The 21,792-nt window shown below is 36.7% G+C and overlaps 1 protein-coding gene across 20 annotated transcripts in view; it reads left to right on the top strand.

Moving 5' to 3' along the window:
• The window catches only part of KDM6A (lysine demethylase 6A), a 163,117-nt gene that overhangs the window by 20,487 nt on the left and 120,838 nt on the right, over positions 1–21,792 (top strand). For all 20 annotated transcript variants that reach the window (XR_005102560.1, XR_005102559.1, XM_037376807.1 and 17 more), the window contains exon 3: positions 15,841–15,949. Coding sequence is in view for 18 of the 20 variants with exons in the window: in XM_037376807.1 (XP_037232704.1) it covers positions 15,841–15,949 (109 nt within the window). In the remaining 2 variants the exon portion in view is untranslated. The remainder of the gene's footprint in view (positions 1–15,840; positions 15,950–21,792) is intronic.

The raw sequence follows: 21,792 nt of genomic DNA, 5'->3' as shown, positions 1-21,792 counted from the left end.
TTATCAGAGAACATATAATGCTGCTGACTCTTTGTGAATATTCTTACTCTCTTCTTTTCTGGGTAGTTGCTAAATTAAAACTTTTCAAATTTAGGAGAAAACTATTTCACAAGTGAGTTTTGAAAAGCAGTGACTTTTGTGTAAAGGAAAGCTAGTTGTATGAGGATAGAAATTGTCAGTTGTTATGTTAGGTGATACTGACGTATCTGCAGTGTTAGTACTTGCCTTGTTAGAGAATTCGTGAAATTAAAGCCAAAATACAATCTGAAAGACCACAGTAGGTACGTTTGGTTCTTAGTAACTTAAATATGTCTGCTAAAAATTGCATTCCTTCATGAATTAAAATTAAACATTGAGATTCACTAGAGAGAATCCAAGCACTGAATCCCACATGTATTTATGTTGTTGAAACGGGCCAGATACCAAATACTGCCTGTGGGTTTTGGGTCTGTACTTAGACTCTCAACTTGCAGACAATGTGTTTGCCTCCTGTCTGGACAGTAGGGATGCAGTAGTTCAAAATCTTAAGAAGTTGCTTATATCTTTTACCCAAACTTTCCCAAATGCTTTTATTCAGAAGGGCCTCAAGAGCATAAACCCTTTGTTTAACAATATAGCTCTTTATAGTAAGTAATTGGTATTGGTCTGTTGCACTCAGATAGAAATTGCTTACAGAAATCTTGTGCAGTCTTTTAAAGAGAACACAAAACAATATATAGGTTTACATGAGAGTTTCCAGCTGTTTTTGAAGCCTGTCCCTTCATGTTGCAGGTGGTTGTGTCATAGATGTAGATATATACATGTAATGTCATGACATTTATGAAAATCGCCATCTTAAAAGTGATAGAGCACTTTAAAAGTGCCCTTTTGCCTCTACTGTTTCCATTACTGTGCAAGATCCTAATTTTCTGATTCTTCAAATCCTTTTTTATTTTTCAGTCTAAATTTATACACATCTGTTTTTCTGTCAACACTGTTAGGCTGAAATAGCTCTTTCCCTGGTGGTTGTCCTGTCAGTACTTGTAGCAAATAGTTATACTAGCTTTTGATTTGCTAAGTGAAATAATTTGTGCTGTTTGACTTCCTTTTGCAAGAGAAACTCCTTTTTCCTCTTATCCCTGCTGTTCTCTTCTAAATATATTTGCTAATCTTTTCTGAACACAGAGAAATTGTATAGTATGCTGTAGATCAAATCTGCTGAGACGGTATTAATATTTCTGCTTTTAGAACAGGTTGTTCCCTGTCTCTTCTACTGCTGGAGCTTGGGAGCATCAACTCAGTCTAGCAGGAAGCAAATTCAGAAGAAACGGACGATGGTTCCTTGCAGTTAATCTGTGGAACTGCTCGCTGCTGAATGTTTTAATATTAAATTAGTGGACATGGTTTTAAAAAGTTGTGGGGCAGATTAATGGAAGAAAAATGCATTAAGAGCTGTTAGAAACAGCAGCACCACCTGTGCCCGGGAAGTTCCTGAATTTAAAGTACAGCAGCCTGGGGAAGTTTGCCGGGGGGGGGGGGGTGGGGGGGGGGGTGGGGGGGGGGTGGGGGGGGGGTGTGGGGGGGGGCAGGGAGAAAGATAATATGCTAACCTTTTTCTTTTGCTTCTTTTTCAAGAATGTGAATTCATGTAAAAGCTGTGCTAATCTTTTATTACTGCTGTTTTAGTACATCTGCTGTTGAAGTAAATATGAAGACAGGATGCTGCACTAGACTGTTGGTCTGACTTATGGTCATCTTATTTTCTTTCTGTTGGAAAATTATCCTCTGTTGAACTCTGGAATTGTGTATACTTTTTTTTTCATCTGCCTTATGTTGGCAGCATACACTCATCTTGGTTTGTTGCCTCATAATCCATTAATTAATGTGCTTGAGGTTTTCTTGAGTAGTTTTAATAAGCCTGTTGCAGAGTTCAGGATCTTACATGGTTGTGTAATATTTCACTGCTACATGCCTCCTTTGAAAAACCTATCTGTGGCATGCTGGTGGGTGTGTTTTCAAGTAGTAATGTTCTCACCTCATTTATAGTTGACAGACCTAAAATAATACTGTAAATTCAGTCCAAAGGCCAATATCGTATCACTGCAAATTACAGAGATAATGATAGGCTACCACCAATAAGTGTACTTAATGTTACAGTAGTTCACCTTTTATGTTGAATTTTGTGCTGTTTGGACACTATTAAACACCTGTGAAAATGGATTTTAGGTAGAGCTTGGTCTGGTTTCCTGCATTTTTTGCAGGAAAAATGAAGGCACGTTGAACTGTATGTGAAACAAGTGCAGGAGACTGTGATCCAGAGTCTCAAATCTCATTCCATTACTACACAGAAGCAGTAAATTTTGACAAATTTATTTATCCCTGCTGCAAGTTGTGCAGTGTAACTGTACTGTTAAGCGTTATGACAGTGAGGAGAATGGATCTGAGATTCTGCTCCTTTTAGTCTGCCTGGGGTATGAGAGGGTTGAGCAGAAAATTAGGAGCCAAGTCTTTATATCTGGAGAGGCAGGGAAATAAAATGAATAAGAACTGCAAACTTGATTTTAATATTCCGCAGAGACTTTAAGTTTCTCAGGTTTATCCCACAGCAAAAAAAGTTCCAAACATATTTTCAGTGTACTATCTTTTTTTGTTAGCATAAATTAAGAGTCACGTCTGTGTGGTTTGTTGTACGAGCCTGCAAGCAGACTAATAAACAAAATCTAAATTTTATGCCTACAACTTGTAACACTTTCTTCAAACGTGCTTTCCACCATCTCTGCTCTCATTCTAGAACTCCTTGTCATCTCCTTGGCTTACTTGCATGCCTCCTGGTTCTGCCTTTTTTGCAGGGCTGGGCTTCCTGTCTTCAGCTGTCAAAGACTCCTCTTAAGGAGCTCTTCCACCTGCTCAGCATGTGGAGAGGAAGGAACAACAGAGGAGAGGGGAAGCCCCCATGTCTGCTGCCCTCCCTGCCCAGTCAGTGCTGGCTGGGGGAGCTTATTCTCCTGTAGCTATTTGGTGTAATTGGCCAAGAAGTTGAAAGCGGTTGCAGCCTTTCCATGCGCTGAACAGCAGCACAGACCTTGGTAGGTAGAAGGTTTTCCCTGTAAGCCACGCGCACTTCATGAGGTGCTGCTTCTCCATCTGTGGCCTGAAGACAAAGTAAATAATCTCTCTTGTACTGCAAGTGTTATTCACCATTCCAAGCTTAAGCATAAAGCTTACACACCTCCTTTGCTTGCACAGGACAGGCCACAGGTGGTCCATCCAGAATAATGGGGTTTGTTTTACTTGGATAAAAATAAATCTCTTACTGCAGAAAGCTATGAGAAATTAACCTTTTGTGCTACAGTTGACTAAAAGGGATTAAAAAATTTACACTTGGGACTGACTTGCATGCTACCCTTTGCCTTTTGTGATTGCTTGAAAATGTATTTAATTTAAATTTTATAAATTTTTAAATATTCTTAAACTCTTTCACCTTTGTATTTTTTCATCCTCCCCAAACATTCTCTACAGAGGGCTAATCATTTGTTCTGTGAGAGACTGGCATGATTGAAGTGATTATTATGTGGAGATGCTATGTATTGGGTGAGTAATAATGGGGAAGCTGTTGTGCTGCCAGATGGAGTAGGGATGGAATGATAACGCAATGAAGATGGTGCTGTTGTTCAGGGCTTGAGTAAATTGTGATCTGTCCACTTTCCGTCTCTGCCATTCCTGGCTGACAAAGGTTTCATCTCACTTGTGCGTTCCTTCTGGCTCGCTCCTTTATCCTGTCTGAGCTTTTATTTGCTGCTTCTGTGGTTGTGACCAATGTGTTTTTTAGAACTTTATTCAGTATCTGACTCTGTTGTGCTTGGTTCATAGATTTTTGTTTTGTTTTGCTGTTTTCCTTGTTTCTTCTCTAGAGGAATTGCTTGTTCATGGTGACATACTGTTTTGACAGGGATTTTTCTGCAGTGTTTGGTGAGGTTTTTGTGTACATTAATGAAGGTGAATGTGAAAGTGTGTGCATCTTTCCACATACCTTGTGTTGATGACATACTTTTTCTACTCTTCAGGATGAGTATTTGAAAAAATCCAGTCTTCTGTGGCAATAAGCTTTTGTTGCATTGCCAAATGGCCTTGTTGACTGCAGTTCTCACAGTGGTGTTTTCTGGCAGTTTAAAGATCTGTGATCGAGCCATTGAGTGATTTGAAGGTGAATGTAACCTTTAAATGGAGACAGATTTATGTTAGTGACAGTGAAGTGGGAGATATGGGTATGTCCCATTCATCCAAAACTTTAAAAAGGAAGACAGTCAACTTCTTAGTGTTAAGGAACTGTCTTTTTAATTAAAAACTCTTGAGTGACTTCATGCCCTGAGTCACTATGTGCATTTCTGCAGCCTCAACTTGGTTGTGTTTTGGAAACTATATTGCCTGTAAAAACTGCTGAAGGTCCTTTTGAGATTTTGCATTAATGTATACTTGAAATTGATGTTATCTGCCGCTGTAAACAATGTAGGAATTGGTCCTTCACCTAAAGGCCTGAGTCATAGCAGCATCAGTTTTAAGAGTCAGACAATTAACTTACCAAAATACCTCTTCTTCTGTGGAGGAAATCCTGCGGAGTACAGCATGTTCATCAAAAATAAAAGCTCCTCCACAAACGTCTGAAATGTATATCATTCAGTTATTTCTGCTATTGTTTCATTTTAAATGCAAACCCTACAGTAATCCATCATAAGGAGATCTTCAAAGCTACTTGGTGTATGAATCACATACACATGCTAGTTTATGAATGGTGCCAATAGCCTTTGAACTTCCTGATGTTAAATGTCATATTGCGCATCTGTTCTTTTGGAATGCTTTGTCCCATTTTGAATCTCTGGTGATGGAGTTTGCACCTCAGTAGACTTGTAAAATGCTTTCTAACAGTTTGATTGTTCAAAGATTTTTGAATTTCTCTCTGGAAGGAATTTTTAGTGATAAGGACACTGATTTGGTCACTACTGTGAAAGGTAGTATAGGTGCAACACAAGATAAATGCCAGGTTAAAGATTTGGGTTCTGTACAGTGGAATTCCTCTTAGATTGTGCAATTTTTCATTTTTAGTCTACAAATAGACATTTTGTAAAAGAAATAAATGGCCATTTTCTATTTTCTGTGAGGTTTGGGACAAGCGAATGTCAACAGTGTGAAGTTAGCGAATTGTGTGTAAGCTTTGCCCCCCCCCCCCCCCCTTTTTTTTTTAAAAAAAAAATCTGAGAAGTTTAGCTGGTTTAGAGGATTGACCTTTGGGCATAGGTCTGTTGGGGATGCGTGTCGCTTTTCCTAAAGCGTAGTGACCGATTTCTGAGCTGGTTTGTGATAAACATAAACTATAGTTAATCATGGTTTGAAGATGAGAATGCTATTTTTGGATTTTCAGTTATTTCATAACTTTTAATCTATGCTGTTAAAATTGAAACCTATTACTACTTTATTATTATTAATTTTAAAATAAGTTACATATTAAGGAGTTAGGTGTGGCTGGTTGTAGAAGCCCATGTTATTGAGCATTGTTCAATGTATGGTTTTAATTGGTGGCTTCTTGTCCACAAGTGTTGGGAGTATTGTGCATTAAATAGAGTATGTGGTAACTGAAAGTTAGGTCCAACAGAAGGGGATGTTGTACCTTTTTCAGCTGGGCATGGTAGAAAAAAGTATTTGCAAATCCTTCTGTTGGAAGGAATAACAGCATGATGGAATTGAGAAGAACTTCTAGTTCAGGCTATGTCTGTTAGTGTTCAACCAAGACAGATGTGACCCCAAACTCCTCAGTACCTTCCTTTAATGAATTGCATTTTTCTTTATTCAGTTGTTTATTTGAAATTGCAAAATCACCCTTATCTACACAGGGTCATTCTGTAGTTGTGGGTGGGGAAAGAATAGGTGGAACTGACTTCTGCACATATAGGTGGAAGCTTAGTCTCTGTTGTTCTGTCTCTATTCTGCTGTGAGTCATTGTGGTGACTTTTGGCTTAAAAGTGAGGTTGTCTTGAGAATCTGGTATTCAAGACACATACTATGAATATGGAAAGCCCAAATTTAAATCTTTGTTTCAAATTAGGCAAAGCTCTGAATCCTGGTCTTTCATATCCTAGATGAATATCCTTATTAGATGTTTTTAATGGTTTTTTTTTGTGTGTGTTCTTTTTTGTGGTGTGTGTGTGGTTTTTTTTTTTGTTTTTTTTTTTTTTTTGTTTGTTTTTTTTTTTTTGTCTATTCCCCACCCCCAATATTAGAATTGGGTTTTGACCTGCTGTACTTACCAGGAGCTCTGTCCTTTGAAGCAGGTTCTGTTTTCTAGCTCAGTAATACCCCTGAGGGTGTATGAGTAGTACGTAGAGGTACGTGGAGACTTGGTGTTAAGCTTGATATATGCATGTTTTTCCACTCGGTATTTGTTAAAGTCCATATCTATATCAGATGTCAAATTTTGAGAGGGCTTGGGAAACATTATTCAAGAAGGAGTCTTCTGTCCAGCTCAAGGGGAATGTTAATGAAAACAGTTTGTGTTGACAACCTGCATAGCTATTTACCTCGCAGCTACAGGAGTCTTCATGATGTATGGTCTGTGGAAATTCAGTGTCAAGTTTTACTATGAGAAGATTCCGTTGGCCAGTTCCTGAGCAATGTTTGAGTGTGTTGTCATTTTACTTGGTCTTTAGTGCATATTATGATGAAAATACGCACTAGTAGCTAAAATAATTCCGACTTGCACTTTATAGTGCATGAATACCAATTCTGAAGTCTGCATGAATGTACCCCCCACACCTGTTATTGCTACATAGCACAAGTAGACGTTACTTCTTTCCTCGTATAAGATACAGTAGCTGTTCTCTTCAGAAACGATACTGATCATTAGTTGGGTGACTGTATCCGGAGGACTGTATTCCTCTTTTATTTCCTCATTGCAATTTTTTACCAGTCAGACTGCCAAATGAGGTGGGAAAGGCGAGGGATAAGGCTGGGTGTTTGCAGACATTAACAGAGAAGAGCTACAGAGCTTGACGGGAATTATTGTGGCACTTTTCAGGGTGTTTACTGGGCATAAATTTCTTCTCCAAAACATTTTTCTATGTAAGCCGGTTTTCATGTGTATTTAGTTATATTCCAGTGTTTCTCACTTCTATATGTGAGCAGCATCCTTATTGTCTAAGCATAATTAAGCAGCCTCAAGAGGAGTATATATGAATGACAGTGGAAAAATAATATGTGGAGTTGTACCTGTACGTGATTTCGGTGATGGGATAAAAAAATCTTTGTGGGGCACCCTCCCTGGTGTACTGGCTGCACTAACTTTAGAAGTACCAGCATTCTGAGACTCTTTGAAATGATGGTATTTCAGTATTTGAAACCAGGTTCCTTCCATTTAGATGTGTGGGGTTTATCCTTTGTGTCTTGATGTGCCATTACCGATTTTACATCTCCTGCAGTGCTGAAAACTCTGTACTTCCCACCCTATTAGCATTAGTTTTTACACCTTCTTCATAAACAGCTCCTGACACATTTTCATCTCTGTTCTTCTAAAATAAATCTTCTTTTCCGTATGTTTTCAGACTAAGCTACCAGTGACATTTATTTCTGAAAACTGGCCGCCTCTGGTGCTTGAAGCCTTTTGGAACTGAAGTTTAGACTGTGCAGGTTTAGCAGAGCAAGTGGTGGTAGTTTTTAAATAGTTTATCATAGTTGCTCTTCTGTGTCACTGTATTCAAACAACAGCACAGAAAATCATTCAATGTAGTCTGAAATGAAGCATTTTCATAAATATATATTTGTTGGTCAGTCTTTGTACATATTTCTTGTGTATATATATGTACATTGTTCTCTGTTTAATACTTTTTTAAAAACTTTATTCATTACAATTTATTCATTGCTTTGTTGTCATCTTTATGCTTGGTAGATGATAGTGTTATATTTCCAAAGATGTGTCCGGATCAGGAGATATTTGCATAAATAATTGTTATTCAGATTTAAACTTTGGGGTTTTGTCTTGGGTAAAACAGGCAGCTGTTAATTCAGAGTCTGGCTTTAATTGGTCTTTTTTTCCCCTTGTGTTGATTTTATGAGTATTTCCAAAGTTATTTACCCAATGAAACTGAAAACAGCTATTTATTTGATGTACAGCATCTTACTAAATTCCATATGAAAATATGTAGCCTCCTAGATACAACTGGTTTAACATTTTCAAAGAAGTTGAGTTCATCTATCAAAGTTGACTGTCTAAATGTTCTGAAAGTGTGAAATGCTTTGCACCTCAGTTGTGACATTCTGTGTTGGTATAGTTAAGAATCACTAGAATAAAACCAGATTTAGTAGTCTTAGATTTTAGTGTGTGGTGAAGTATTCATTAGCTCGAGAGCAAGTGCTAAATTAAGGTGTTGCAGTTCTACTTAAAATAAAATTGTTATGGTAAAAATAATGAAAAAAGTTCCTATGTTTGCAGATGAAGATTGGCCATTGCAATTGCTTATGAAAAATCTACTACTTTAAAAAAAAATGGTTTTTTTTTAAAAGAATGGCACTATTTGGAATGATGAAATTCCATGCGAACTTTGTCATTATCTCCTGAGTCTTCTGATTATGAAATGTTTTCAGGGACAGAATAGAGAGTGTTTTGTTTGCTGATAATTTAGAATTTGTTCTAATTTCCTGTATAATGTAGGTGTGTCTGTACATACATACACATCTATCTTTGTAAGTATATCGTAGTGTATTGAAAAGAAGTAATAGGGCGTAGGGGTGGGAAAGGGGTGCATCCTAAAGGTGAGCTCTGAATTAATGCAGACTGATTGACTATGTTAACTCCAGTCATCAAATTTTTCATTGAAATGCAATTTGTTATGGACACTGCTGAAAGCGACTAAAGCTTCCTGTATTTTTCTTTGAGAAGCCTACACTATTGAGTTTACATCTGTCTGACGGAAAACACTTGTAAAGAATGTCTTACAGTTGATAATAAGTGTTCTTTATTCAGTGGTAACAAGTTGTTGGTTTTTTCCCCCCTCCGCTTTTTGTCACTTTTCTCTATTTATGATTGATTTGCATATATTCTATTTTGTATTCTGTTCTGCAGTTCTTTGCTTTTTATGAAGCAGTATCCCTCCTTTTTGAGTGATAATTGGCTTCAGGAAGAATTATTTCTAAGTTACTAGTGTCTCCTATTCTCAGTCTGATTGCAACATTTGTTTTGTTGATACTAATTCTCCACAGTAGGTTTCTAAATTGTAATTATTTTTTTAAATTGTTTGTTTTCTTATGGTGATAGTGTGCTTCTTTTACTCCAGTCTTTAGAACATTTTTGGTTTGTGCTGTTCACCTTTCAATTAGTTATCGTGTTTTCACATGTAAATTTAGAAACCTTGAGCTTACTTCTGTTTACTATTTCATTTCCTCTTTTCTTCTTCCAGGTTATACTGAAGATGTAAGAAATACTTTTTTTTTCCAAGTGTTGCCTATGTTTAGATCAGCCCTAGACTACAGTAGTGGCTTTTAAAGAAACTTAATTGTTGCTGTCAAGCTATGCATGTAAACTAACATGCACAACTGCTTTTCTTCTTCATCGCTTGCACTGTTCATTCTTGTGTCCTGTTTCATGATGTAATAATGATAGGAAATAAATTTGCCAAAATTGATCATATGTTTCTTGAGAAATGCATGAGGAGGATTTCCACTATTCTATACTATTTATTGTCCCTGAAATGGTAAGAACTTTTGAACTTAAACATTATTAGCAGATGAGAGTTACTTCCTGACATTCTGATATATACCATAGAAATTTTGCAATGACAAAGTTACCGAAGAGCCCAGTTCATGTTTTTCCTTCTTGAGGCCTAAGTCTTTTGGGGGAATGAGCATGTTTTGTGTCCAGCACGCTGTACTTCTAACACTGTTACTGAGCCTTTTGTATAATATAGTCCATATATTTAAATACAAGGACAGTAAACTTGTGCTAAGTCAGAAGAGAAATTTTATAACACAGTATGAGCTTCACAAAGAGAGAGTACAAAGAAGCTGTGAAAGCTGTAGTGGGAATTGATACTGAGCAGGAAAGTAAAGGAAGAATATTGTGTCATCCATACATAATGAGACCCTTCAGTGGAGGGTCTGCTGAATTAATATAGGTTATCTTTAATCAAACATGAATTGTATGCTTTTCTCTGCAGAAGTAAATGAGATGTTCTTTTAAGTTATCTACAGCCCAGGTGACGGTGCTTATTCAGCCAGTCATGAATTGGTGGCGGATAGTTTAACTTCTGAAGGGTTCAGACTTTGTTGGGTTTTTTCTCCTTGCTTAGCTGAAGCGAGCTTTGTTCACGCTTCTGTTGTTGCAGAGCTGGAGCTAAAATTGAATCAGGAAGTTTTCAGGATGGTGGTTGTTCTCATTGTTATTAGAAAATCACACGTGCATTTTGGTGAATTGTGGTATGGAGAAAGGAATGGAAGAGAAGCCTTTCAGAACATCCTCTTTTGATACTGAGGTGGGGAGAATGAGCCTAGCATATACACAAGCTTCTGCTTTTCTGGTCTGTGGATATCCCTCTGACTGGTAGTAGATAGTGTGATAATCACTTGAGTGTCCAGCACTGTCTGCATAATGACTTTGTTTTCCAGAAGGGGTAAAGTATTCCTTAAGAACTAATGAGCGTTTCACTTCTAGGCATTAGTGTACTATATTTAATTTGTGACAAGTCCACTGATGGCTCTCTTTTCAGATTTTTTCACATGATTTTTTTTTTTTTTCATGTTTCCAGTTCTCATTATGTGCTTGCAAAGCCCATCCATTCAGGTTATTGCTTTCTAGATAAACAAGAAAAAAAGAAGCAGGAACTATTTGTTTGTTCCTCCCCCTTTCCTGATGGAAGGCTTGTCTACATATACAATAGTGTTTTCTGTTGTGAACTTTAAGGTTCTAGGAACATATTGAGGCTTTGAATTTGTCATTTTACACTGTATTGTCCGCATTAAAACACTGTCTTTTCCTTGAATAGTTATTTGAATTTTACTGGGTAATAAATTAACTTATTTCACTGCACATTACTGCCCAGCTGTTGCCATGCTAACAATGTATATTGCTAGGTTTTCTTTGTTTTCTGTAGTTGTCAGTGTTTTTTCTATGTCTTAAGTAAAATTTTGCTGATTCAGTGCACTCTTCCATTTTCATGTCATTACTATATTAAAGAATTAATAAAATTTTGTCATGTTTGGCCATTTAGTCCTGCTGCTTTCATCTTAGTCAATCATGCTTGTTTGTAAGTAAGAAAGGACACCATTACATCATCATATTCAGAAACTGTTCAAAAAAGCTGTATTGTTTTTTTCTTTTGAGCTCAGTTGTCTAAACAGTAATTTGAATTTGTGCTGTAAAATACAAATAATTACAACCAGGGGTAATCACGGTAAAGTTCTTCTCTTCATATTAGTTGAAGTAAAACCAACATTGTTCTTCTTTCTCCTCTATGAAGTAGACTGTAATATGTATCACTGATTTCCATATACAATATTTAGTATTCTGGTTTTATCTCTTTGGTTTAGTTTGAATTGGTTTTTTTGGTTGTAGTGTATATTCCCAACTCTAGGATCTTGTTTTCATAAAAAGGCATCATGTTAATAGTAGCCAAAACTGACGTTTGCTTTATATGGTTGTTCTTGTTTAGTTCAGGTTTTTTCTCGGGGAGAATGGGTAAGGGGGAAATTTCTTCCCACAACAGCAGGAATAAATATCCCAATTCCTTTCCCTTTGGAATAATAAATAGTGATCATACAGGGATTTGGTAGTGCATTTTGAAGATGATAATGGAATTATTTTTTCATTTTGTGAACACATACAAATGATTTGCTAACGTTTTCCAGGTTGACAAATACATTAAGCCTTTTTCTTCTTCACTGTATTGTATTTAAACATGTCCAAAGAATTGGTGATTGAATTTGTGAAAGCAGAAAGCCCCCAGACCCGAACTACGATGATAAGAGAGGGTTTGTAATTGTCATGTCAGAAGTGTTGACAAGTGTATTAATTCAGTTTGCTTTTAATCAGACAGGTGGCAAACAATATTAGTTTTGGGGTTCGTTTGGGTGTTTGTGTTTTTTGTTTTGTTTTGGTGGTGGTTGGTTTTGTTTGTTTGTTTGTTTTTTTAAAAATCACATAAACCAGCTTCTCTTCCTGCAGCCATTCCTGTATTTGTTCCCTGCTTCTGCTCTGGTTGTCACACAGCAAAGCAGCTGCGGGTGATTATTTTGCCAAGTTCCTGAATTCTTAAGGTTTCCCTTTTATCTTCATGCAGCCTTGAACAAAGAGAAGGAAGCGTACAATGTTGTGTAGCAATCTTCCTTTCGGTTTAAGGTTCTTTCTCTTTCTTGTTAATTTGCCAATACTAGTAATCCTCAAGGCTGACTCCATTGAGTGCACTTAGAAATCCATGCAATGTGGAGAAATAGCAATACTTAAAAACCTGAGGATTTTTAACTTCCTCAGAATCCTTAGTGTCTCAGGATGATTTAAATAAGTCGCACAAGTGGTACCATAGATGGCCTTTGAAGTTACAGACCCACTGAAATGAGATCTTTTGATTATTCCTTCAAACAAACCATATACACATATGTGTAGTTGCAACCTCCCTCTTCAAAATGCTTTCCATCCATTCATTCAACTCCAGAGACAAATTCTTATCTATGCAGAAAAATACTTGTACCATTCTAAAGGGGTTTGATAGGAAAAAGAGTTTCTTGACCAAAACCAAAGCTGGATAAATTAGTTTGTCTAGATGAATCTGCTCTGGCTACTAGGAAGAGCAAAGAGACACGTGGTGACCAGTCTGCCCATCCTCCAGAGAGTTGGAGGTTGACCTTGGTGGTCCTGCCAAGGAGGTAAAGCTTGCTTTTAGTTGCTGTTTCACTTTATTAAAATGTGCTAGAAGAATTTTTGTAATTCTTACGGAACAATCTTCAGAATTTAAGTTTGCATAAAGGTAAGTGTTTTCCTGATACTGTTGCAAATAGGTTAGAGATCAGCTGGGAGGGTGTATGTAATGGTGTAGTTGAATTGCTTTTACAGTAACAGTTAACTGTAACTTAAGTTAGGGGAAGTTCTGTTTTGCGCCTCTGGTGTCCTGTGCCTTGCCTTGTGCTGGTGTTTAGCGATATGGCTTAGTGATATCTTCAAAGGGTGTTCTGAGGCAAAGGGAAAATCTGCCTTGTTGAGAGTTGATCGGAGTTGGGTGAAAGACCTGGGCACAGCTTTTTGTTTCCCTACTATATGTGATGCTTCTGATAATTGTGATAACATCTTGTAATGAGGATTTACTTAAAAAGGGGCTGCGGAAGTGTTAAGGGTCTTTGGATGCTTAGTTGTTTAAGTGCATGTGATTTAGAATTTCCTTGAACATCTGTATAAAAAATCCTGTTACATTTGCTCATAAAATCAAGTTCCTTTTTAAATACCTGACCCATCTAATTTAGGAAATAACTTCCTCTTTAACAGTTTTTGGGAACTACCTGTGGTGGTAGCAATTTCTATATGCTCTGAACAGTGACTGACTTGTAGAATACAAAATAGTAACTTAAGAAAATGTCATAGCGTGAATATTCTCTTCTGCAGCTGCAGCAGGTATTGTGTATCATCAAAAAACAGGAGGCCTATCTGCAAATTAATCTGTGACAGTAATATTAGAGGCATGAGCAAGAACTGTGTTACGATATGTACAAATCGAGAGATGAAACCAAAACACAGGGAGAAGCAGCAAGGCGTAAAAACCAAGGTTCTGTATTAGAATACTTGCAGATGTGAATAGGTTCAGCTGATAAGCCTGAATGTTGAGAATTGGTTCATAGACATATAGTAATTTTAGGAAATTGACTTTGGACTTGGGTGCTTTGTTTCTGGTTCCAGGGATCATATTCTTTAGATTGAAGAGTTGGCTGACTCTGAGGTGTTCATAGTGCTGGGAATAAAATAATAGGAATAGTGGCTTTGATTAACTGTCAACAGAATTCCAGACCTTCCAGTGCAGTTTGCTAATGCAAAACTTAGGGCATGAATGAAAAATTCTGCAGCAGCTCTTTGATGTAGAAGTGAATACACATCCCAATTTAATATCTTCAGAATATGGCCAAATAGCTATGGTTTGAAATATGTAATTTAAACAGCTTTATTAAATCATTTTAATACCATACATACACCTAATAGATTTTGAATATAGTTGTTACCCATTTTGCTGCAGTTTTGCAGCAGCATAGCTTTGTATTTATCCATCAGAACTTTGTTTCTGAAAACAGCCTTAAAATAAGGCTATTCTGGACTTTAAAGTAGATGAAAGTGTTATGTTATACATCTTGAGCTTGGGATACAGAGACCCACTTATCTGGTCACATACGTGGCTTTGTGTCCATTGAGTACAAGGCCTATCTTATTATGGCTTACCACTTAGAAAAATGATTTAAAACAGGCATAGCAGGGTAAAAATGGCAAATTAAAATACATATTAGATCAGTAATTTGGAGTCTCCACAGGTGCGTTTTACCTATTTCTTTATATTTCCTCATTTTGTTTGTTGGCATTTCTCATTTCAACGATTAATACAACTGTACATTTTGACTTGAGTGTTACAGGATAGATTGGTATTTTTTTCCCCCTTTTGAATTTCCAGTTTTAATAAAATGACTTAACAAAGCTTATAATTTTAAATTAAGTATTAAGGTCTTTGATTACTGTAACATACTAAAACCAAACAGTTAATAATTGCAACCAAATTTGAAACAGTCAAACTGTGAGTTGGTGAAACTCACGGATTAACTGGATGGAATTAGAATTCATTGGGAGTCTGTCAAGCTTTTGAGAACTGTGAAGTCTTCTGCTGATGCAAAGGATGTTCCCTCCCATTTAAGTTCATTCAGCTACTTTTAATTTTAATGGCTAGTGTGTTCAAAATAAGAAACTGGAAGTTCAGAAAGTTGGGAAAGCAATTCTGTTTATTTATTTATTCACTCATTCCCAAAGTGTAAATAGGGTCATGAGGTAAGAATATAATAGGTTAAAGAACATGACCATTATGATGAATAGAAGGCATATCAGTTCAGTTTATTAAAAATACGTGTTTGCAGTGCAGAACATACTTTGATTGCATGTGCCGCTTATAAACTTCTAGGGCAACTTTGAGAAAAGTAAAATTCTTTTCTAATTGGGTTCATGTTTCTGACTTTAGCTTTACTTAGTCTACAGCAACTGTGTAGTAAGTAGAAGGTAGTAAACTGCATTTCATGACATGATAGTTCTATGTGAAAAGAATCAGCTCTTGTGAAATCCATGCTAAGGTACATAAATCACCTCAGCAACCATGCTGAGTTAGTGTATTCTTCAGTTTACCAAAAAGTAATGAATGAACTGGTAGAATGAAATGTGAATCTTTCAGAAAGAACAAACACAGAATGAGAGTAAAATCACAGGTTTCTTTCTTGCATATTGGAAAGAATAAATAAAATAAATCCTTTTGCATTTAATTGATTTTTAAATTAAAAGTCGTCGTGTATGTTAGAAGTTTGTTCTGTGTTTGGGAAGTCAGATGTTTCTGGAGTCCACAAATAAACCAGAGGAAACTTTTGTTGGTAATTTGCTGTCAATTTGCATTAGAATCAGTGAACTTCCAAATACGTTGTTTTAAACACTACATTTCTTCTTTGAAAAGTAATGCTCATGATGTTATTGAGAGTGTTTGCAGACTTCTTACCTTACAGACTAATAAGAAGCTTTGTTATTCCTCAGAAAATTTACAGAAAATGTATTATTTGCTGTAGTTAAATACAGAATTTTGAAAACCTTGTATTTCTTTTTCCCAGGCTGTTCGCTGCTACGAATCGCTAATTTTGAAAGCTGAAGGAAAGGTCGAGTCCGATTTCTTTTGTCAGTTAGGTCACTTCAACCTCTTATTGGAAGATTATCCAAAAGGTAAGGTTTTTTAGTACTTCTGGTAAATGTTGTTGGGGGAGTGGCGTTTGATGTAGGTGACAATAGTGTGAAAAACATTTGAGTAACTCAGTTTTCTTGGTTTATACTATATTTCAAAGCCCGTAACACAATAAGACTGTTGATGTCTTTACAAAAACAGTTCTAACTGCTTGTTGTTGTTCTTTTCTTTTTTCTTTCTTTTTTTTCTTCTTTTTGTGAAAAGAACCCAAACCAAAATACTACTGGTTCAGGTGTGTGTATGAAGTTTCATTAGTTCATACAGCAGTACCACCCTGCCTACTTAATGTTTCTGATTCATTATTACATGACTGTACGAGCAGTTGAACCCATGCATCTGAAGGTTTCTTATGGGGGGTGGGACACATAGGTGCGTAGGATGAGAACCGGTCTTAGTACTTTCAGTATGTCCACAATCTCAACAGGTAAGGCTAGGCTGCAAGTGTTAATTCAGAAGGAAAAATCTGCACTTTAAGGGTTTCAGGTTCTGTTTTAAATACTGAGTGGAAGAATGGATGTAGGGGTTTGGCAGGTGGGGGTGGGTTCCTTTAGGTTTCTGCTTCATCAGTCTTTGAAATTATTTAAAACATTTTTTTGTCATCATTGCAGCCAGTGAACATAGAACCTTATGTACACTTGTGCTTTCTTGCTTGTGGGTCAGAAGAGTGCTTTTTTGGTAGCGGTGTGGAAACCTAAAGATACTCTGCTGTGTTGCCAGCTGAGACATAGGGGTAGATCTTCAGCTTATCTTGTTTCTGCTTCATGTCATGCTGGGTGTCAAGCCCAGTGTCTGATAGCTGCCTCCCTTCCAGTGACTGTGAGAGGTACAGATGAGTAGAAAGCCTTTTCGGATGTTACTCTTCCTAGCGAATTAGAACAGGTCAGAATATTTTAATTTTTTTTTCATGGGATTTCTTTTTTTCATTGTTGTCGCTTTTTAATGTAAATGCAGTTCTGTTTGACTTCAAGGAAACAACACCCCTACCCCAAGAAGGTCTACTCCCACTGCATGCTTTTTTCCAAACACGCAAAAATACTAGTTTACAGTTACCTTGGGACATAGAAATAGGGAAATTAATTGTAACTGATTGTAGTTCAAAAGCACTGCTTAGAGATTCAGGCTAGCTGTGGACCATTTCGTAACAGTCTGTCTATGTGTCCACTTGTTCACTATGTCTGACGTAAAACATGATGAGTTAGGATTCCTGGAGCTTTTGTTTTTTAGGTGACATGTTTAGATCTAATGTTACTAGGTAGGAGTTTGCAGTTATGTAAATTCAATATGTAAATTCAGAAGGCTTTGAGTTATCAAGGCATCTGTCTCTTTCTGTTAAATGTATGCGGAGCTTAGGGACATCAGTACCCACAACTTGTACCGACATCTTAGGAACCTACAACTTGTACCTGCAGCCTACATTCATAACCACTGGTGTTTCCAGTCAGAGACATGGGAAAACCTGAAGGGAACAGGGCAATGTGCTGGCTATACAGTTTACTGAAGAATAGTCTGATCCCATGGTTTTATTTGATTTGGTTTGGCTTTATTTTATGAAAATTCAACCACTCCCTCTGTACACAACTTAAGCTGCTGTTTCTGATTAGCCTAATGCAGCTTGGTATGAAGTGAGTGCAGTATGGCTTACCAGATGTATTTTACTTAGCAAAGACAGCACAGTATTGTGGACTGAACTGTATTAACTGCTTTTGAGTTTGTAACAGTTACGAGTGACAGGACTAGGTGTTGCTATGGTTCAGAGGCAAGGTTTACTGATGGGGAGTCTGCTTTGTGATGTGTATATAGTTTTAAGAACAAGCATAAAAAATACAAATGATTGTTGAAAATACTAGTTCTCCAGAACTGTAAGCATGCATGAGCAGAACTGAGTGGGAAGAAACATTTAGGCATTAAAAACCTGAATGAAAATACTTAACATTTTCTTAGATGCCTATTTAAAGTCACATCTCGGCCATGAAAGAAGTCTCAAGGAATGGAAAAACTATGTTAGTAACAAAGTATAAAAAATAAATAAGGTGTATCTGTATTTTTAAAGAAATGGGCTAGTAGTGAAAATAATACTGGAGGAATTTGAATCTATGGGAAAAGGGAAGTTAAAGGGGTTTTTTTATGAAGTGAGGGACACATGTTCGTGTTTGTAACAGTTGGTGAATTCCAGTACTAAACACCGTAGAAGTATCATCCACAATGCAAAAAGTCTTAAGCATCCTATAATTAATTTACTACTGTTACATGAAAGAAGTAAAATGTTGGTGCATTGCATGATGAATTTAAAGCGAAAATAAATTGTCTTCCATTCTATAAATCCTGTTATTTCAATTATCATACATTATAATTGCAATTATAGTTAAATACTAAATGCTTGGGAACTGAAAAGTTAAATGGAGTTCAGAAATGTTTTGATCTCACTGTTGTATATTTTATCTAGTTTTTAAGTCCTGAAGATCAAGAACTGTAAAGTGCTGAAGCAGGATGATCTTCAGAACTTACCTGTCTAGTCTGAAGTTAGTCTTGGACAAAGTTGTGAAGAAGTTGATGTGTTTAATAAATTGGATGTAATTAATATCACAGGATAGCAGCATGACAAATGCTGTACAACTTTTTTTTTTTTCCCTTGAAAGCATATTTATTTAATTAAATATCTTTAATAAATGTGTACACCTTTGTATATAATGTAGAAAGGTGTGTTTGTTAAGAGGCAAATGTGATAGTGTTCTTTGTTTAAAAAGTCTTGCAACATAGTTTGCGTGAAGCAGAACAAAATTGTTAGTTGATCACAGAAGTACGATCAGTGATCAAGGTGAAGCTCAGCTGATAGATATTTGTTAGGTTTCACATATGTTTTTTTCTGTTTTACTTTGTCTCATTTTGTCACAAGTATGTTGACAAACGTGGATCATTCAGTTGGGTGTATTTGGTGTGTGTTAATACTTTCATGTAGCTAATACCTCTTTATAAATGTAGTAGAAAAGACTGTAGGTCATTTCTTTATAGGAATTCAGAATTAAGAATTAGGACTCGTACCCCCGAAAAGAGGGACCTTGAGAAAGACTAATGGAAAGGTTACTGCACGTCATTAGTGGAACTAACCGGGCAAATACTGCCCGTGCTGCACGTATGCAGGGAATGTTGGTTGAGGGGGCAGGCTGCCTTTGAATGTGGAGTAAGATGATGGATGGCTGATGTCTTACAGAAGCCTAAATACATCTAGCATATATATTTCTATTTTTAAATTACATTTTGGATGTTGTAGTGATTTCTGTTGAAATGCATTATGTTTTATGTCACTCATAGCTACTTAAGTCCAGAATTTAATATGCTTTTTTTCATCAAAAAGAAGTACTTTTAAACTCACTACTTCTGTTGGAGACACCAGAAATTACTGATGAGGTTCATTCCTCTCTGTATTATATCTGAGGTTAGACTAGAGTATCACAGTGTGTTTTCCTAGCCTTTAAAGTATCTGAAGCTGGTCTGCAGCTTGTAGTTTTCCCAAAATGCAGTATGTTTGAATTGCTTTATTAGCTAAAGGGTTTTCTCTGCAACCATGAAATTGAGTTGTCTTGCTAATTGTACTCTGGTAGTGTTAGGGGAAGGTATTAGGCAAGGTATCACCCTTTTTGCAGATTTTGAATACTGTGAGCCACTGATTTGTATTCAGATGGTTATAACCAAGGCAAATTGATCCAGCTTCATAAGTATGTTCAAGGTGGTTTCTGTGCCCAGCTTTTGTTGTCTTTGTCATTACTGGCCAGAATTTGGCTTCAGGATTTCCCAAAATGAGAACATTTGCTCCTCCCAGTCAAAACTTTTCTGTTTCCTCAGTGGCATTTTCCTAACTCTAATCTGATGTCTTCTGCCTTTTTTTAACGAGGCAGCTATTTCCCCAGCTGTTTGATTGTTTCAGAGGTTTCCAAACCCATTGTTCCCTGTGCTGTCTTTAGTGGCACCCCCGTCTGCTTGTTGCTGCTCTCTGGTTTGTGCTGGCACAGCTGAACACGCAGCTGTATGGGGAACTGATCCAACTGAAAAATAACCTAGTAGAAAAGTGATGCAATTGCCCCAGAATGTGAAACCTCAGCTTCAGATTTTGCCAGAGACGGTTGATGAGTTGTCATGTAGGCCTTTGGATGCTGGCAGCATTGTGAATCCAGCTAGGACTCCATGGTGCTCTGCATTCCTTGGGAGGGCCAGGTTTTTACCAAAATTGTTGTGCTGCTAGTCTTGGAGGAAAATGATGCTACATCAGTAGTTGGACATTTTTAATTTTTTTCCCCGTGACTCTGGTTTCCATAAGAAGCACAGAGTGTAGACTGTGGTCCTGAAGGTTTGGGTTCCAGTTGAATGCTGTTTAATGAGCTCATGGACTCTGACATCATCTCTGTTTTCCTTAAGGATTTATATCTGTTTTGTAGAAGGGTCTGTATGTATTGGCTGTGTTCCAGCTTCTGGCTTGTTGGACAGAAACTGTTGCATGAGCAGACACAAGCTTCTATCATTTGTCTCCTTGAATCGCTGTTCTCTAAGCAAAATTCCTGGAAGTAGATAATGCAATTAATGATTTGGAAGAAACACGCAGTTATTCACATCAGTTACTAAAGCACAGTAAATACTACAGTAAAATAATTCTTATTGTTGTACTCAAGTGGTGATCACATTTTTAATGTACTATGTCAGAACAGTTTTTAAAATACTTTGTAGATATGACTGCATTGTCAAAAGCACTAATACAAAAATATTGTAAGTAATTTATAAGATAGTGTTAATTAGTCAGAGGGCATTTTTTAGCAATTGTTAGGCTACAATTTAAAATAAAACCGGAAAAAAATACAGAATGTTTATTGAGGTGCTCATTTATTAAGATACAGCCTAAAACCAAAATTTAAAAACTTTTTGATTGTTCTTGTGTAAATTTGGTTGGCTGAGTGAACATCTCTCAAATTCAACAATGTATTTTGTGTTCCTTTCTACTTACAAACCCAGCTCTGCAGAGAGTTTCTCTGTAGTGATTAATGTTTTAGTCTTTTAGGACTTTGAACGAAAGTATTGTCATTAGGAAGCATTTCAGTGTGCTGTGTTCTAAGGTACAGAGTAGTAGAGGTCATCTTGTAAACTGTAAGAGAGAACTTCCTGGCATAGATGGGATTGTGCTGGTTGCTACTGGGCTGTCTTTTACTGATGAAAAGTCCTAAAGAACTAGAGTGAATTTTAAGTAGCATAGCAATCAGAATGATTGAGGAAGAGATGACTATGTTTCAAATATGTGTGATTTTTAGGTTTAAGGTTTTTATTTTGTTGTATGTAATTGTTAATAACTGGCAGAAATATTGGGTTGCTTCTATGTAAAGCTGTTTTATTTCATTGTCAGGATGCTGTTGTTAAATTTTGGATGGTTTAATTTCAGGTGGTTCAAATCATTATGTAAAATTCCTATAGAAAGAAGTAAGAATGTTATCTTGAACATTTTAATGTTCTAAGCTTTATAAATAGGGTGTGTGGGGGCAGAGGTTAGCAGTGGAAGATTGTTATTACAGAATATAGCTGGACCATGTTTTTTGACTGAAAATTTTCATTTTAGGCAGTGTTCTAAATAAACAGTTGTTACTTCGTCATTTTATGGAATATGCTCTTCAAAGGGCTTCTGAGCTGTGTTCTTCCATGGTGTTCCTTCACTGATATTCTCAATATTTTAAGATCTTTCTTAGAGTTCGTTATCTAGAGGATTTCTGTAATAGTAAACTACTTGTCAAGCTCTTGTGTGTCTTGCATGTCTTACACACTTACTAGTCTCCTGTGCAGCATGTGGTTG

Source organism: Falco rusticolus, chromosome 2, assembly GCF_015220075.1.
Source record: "Falco rusticolus isolate bFalRus1 chromosome 2, bFalRus1.pri, whole genome shotgun sequence".
Classification (NCBI taxonomy): Eukaryota; Metazoa; Chordata; class Aves; order Falconiformes; family Falconidae; genus Falco; species Falco rusticolus.
This window is presented reverse-complemented; position numbering and strand designations above follow the sequence as displayed.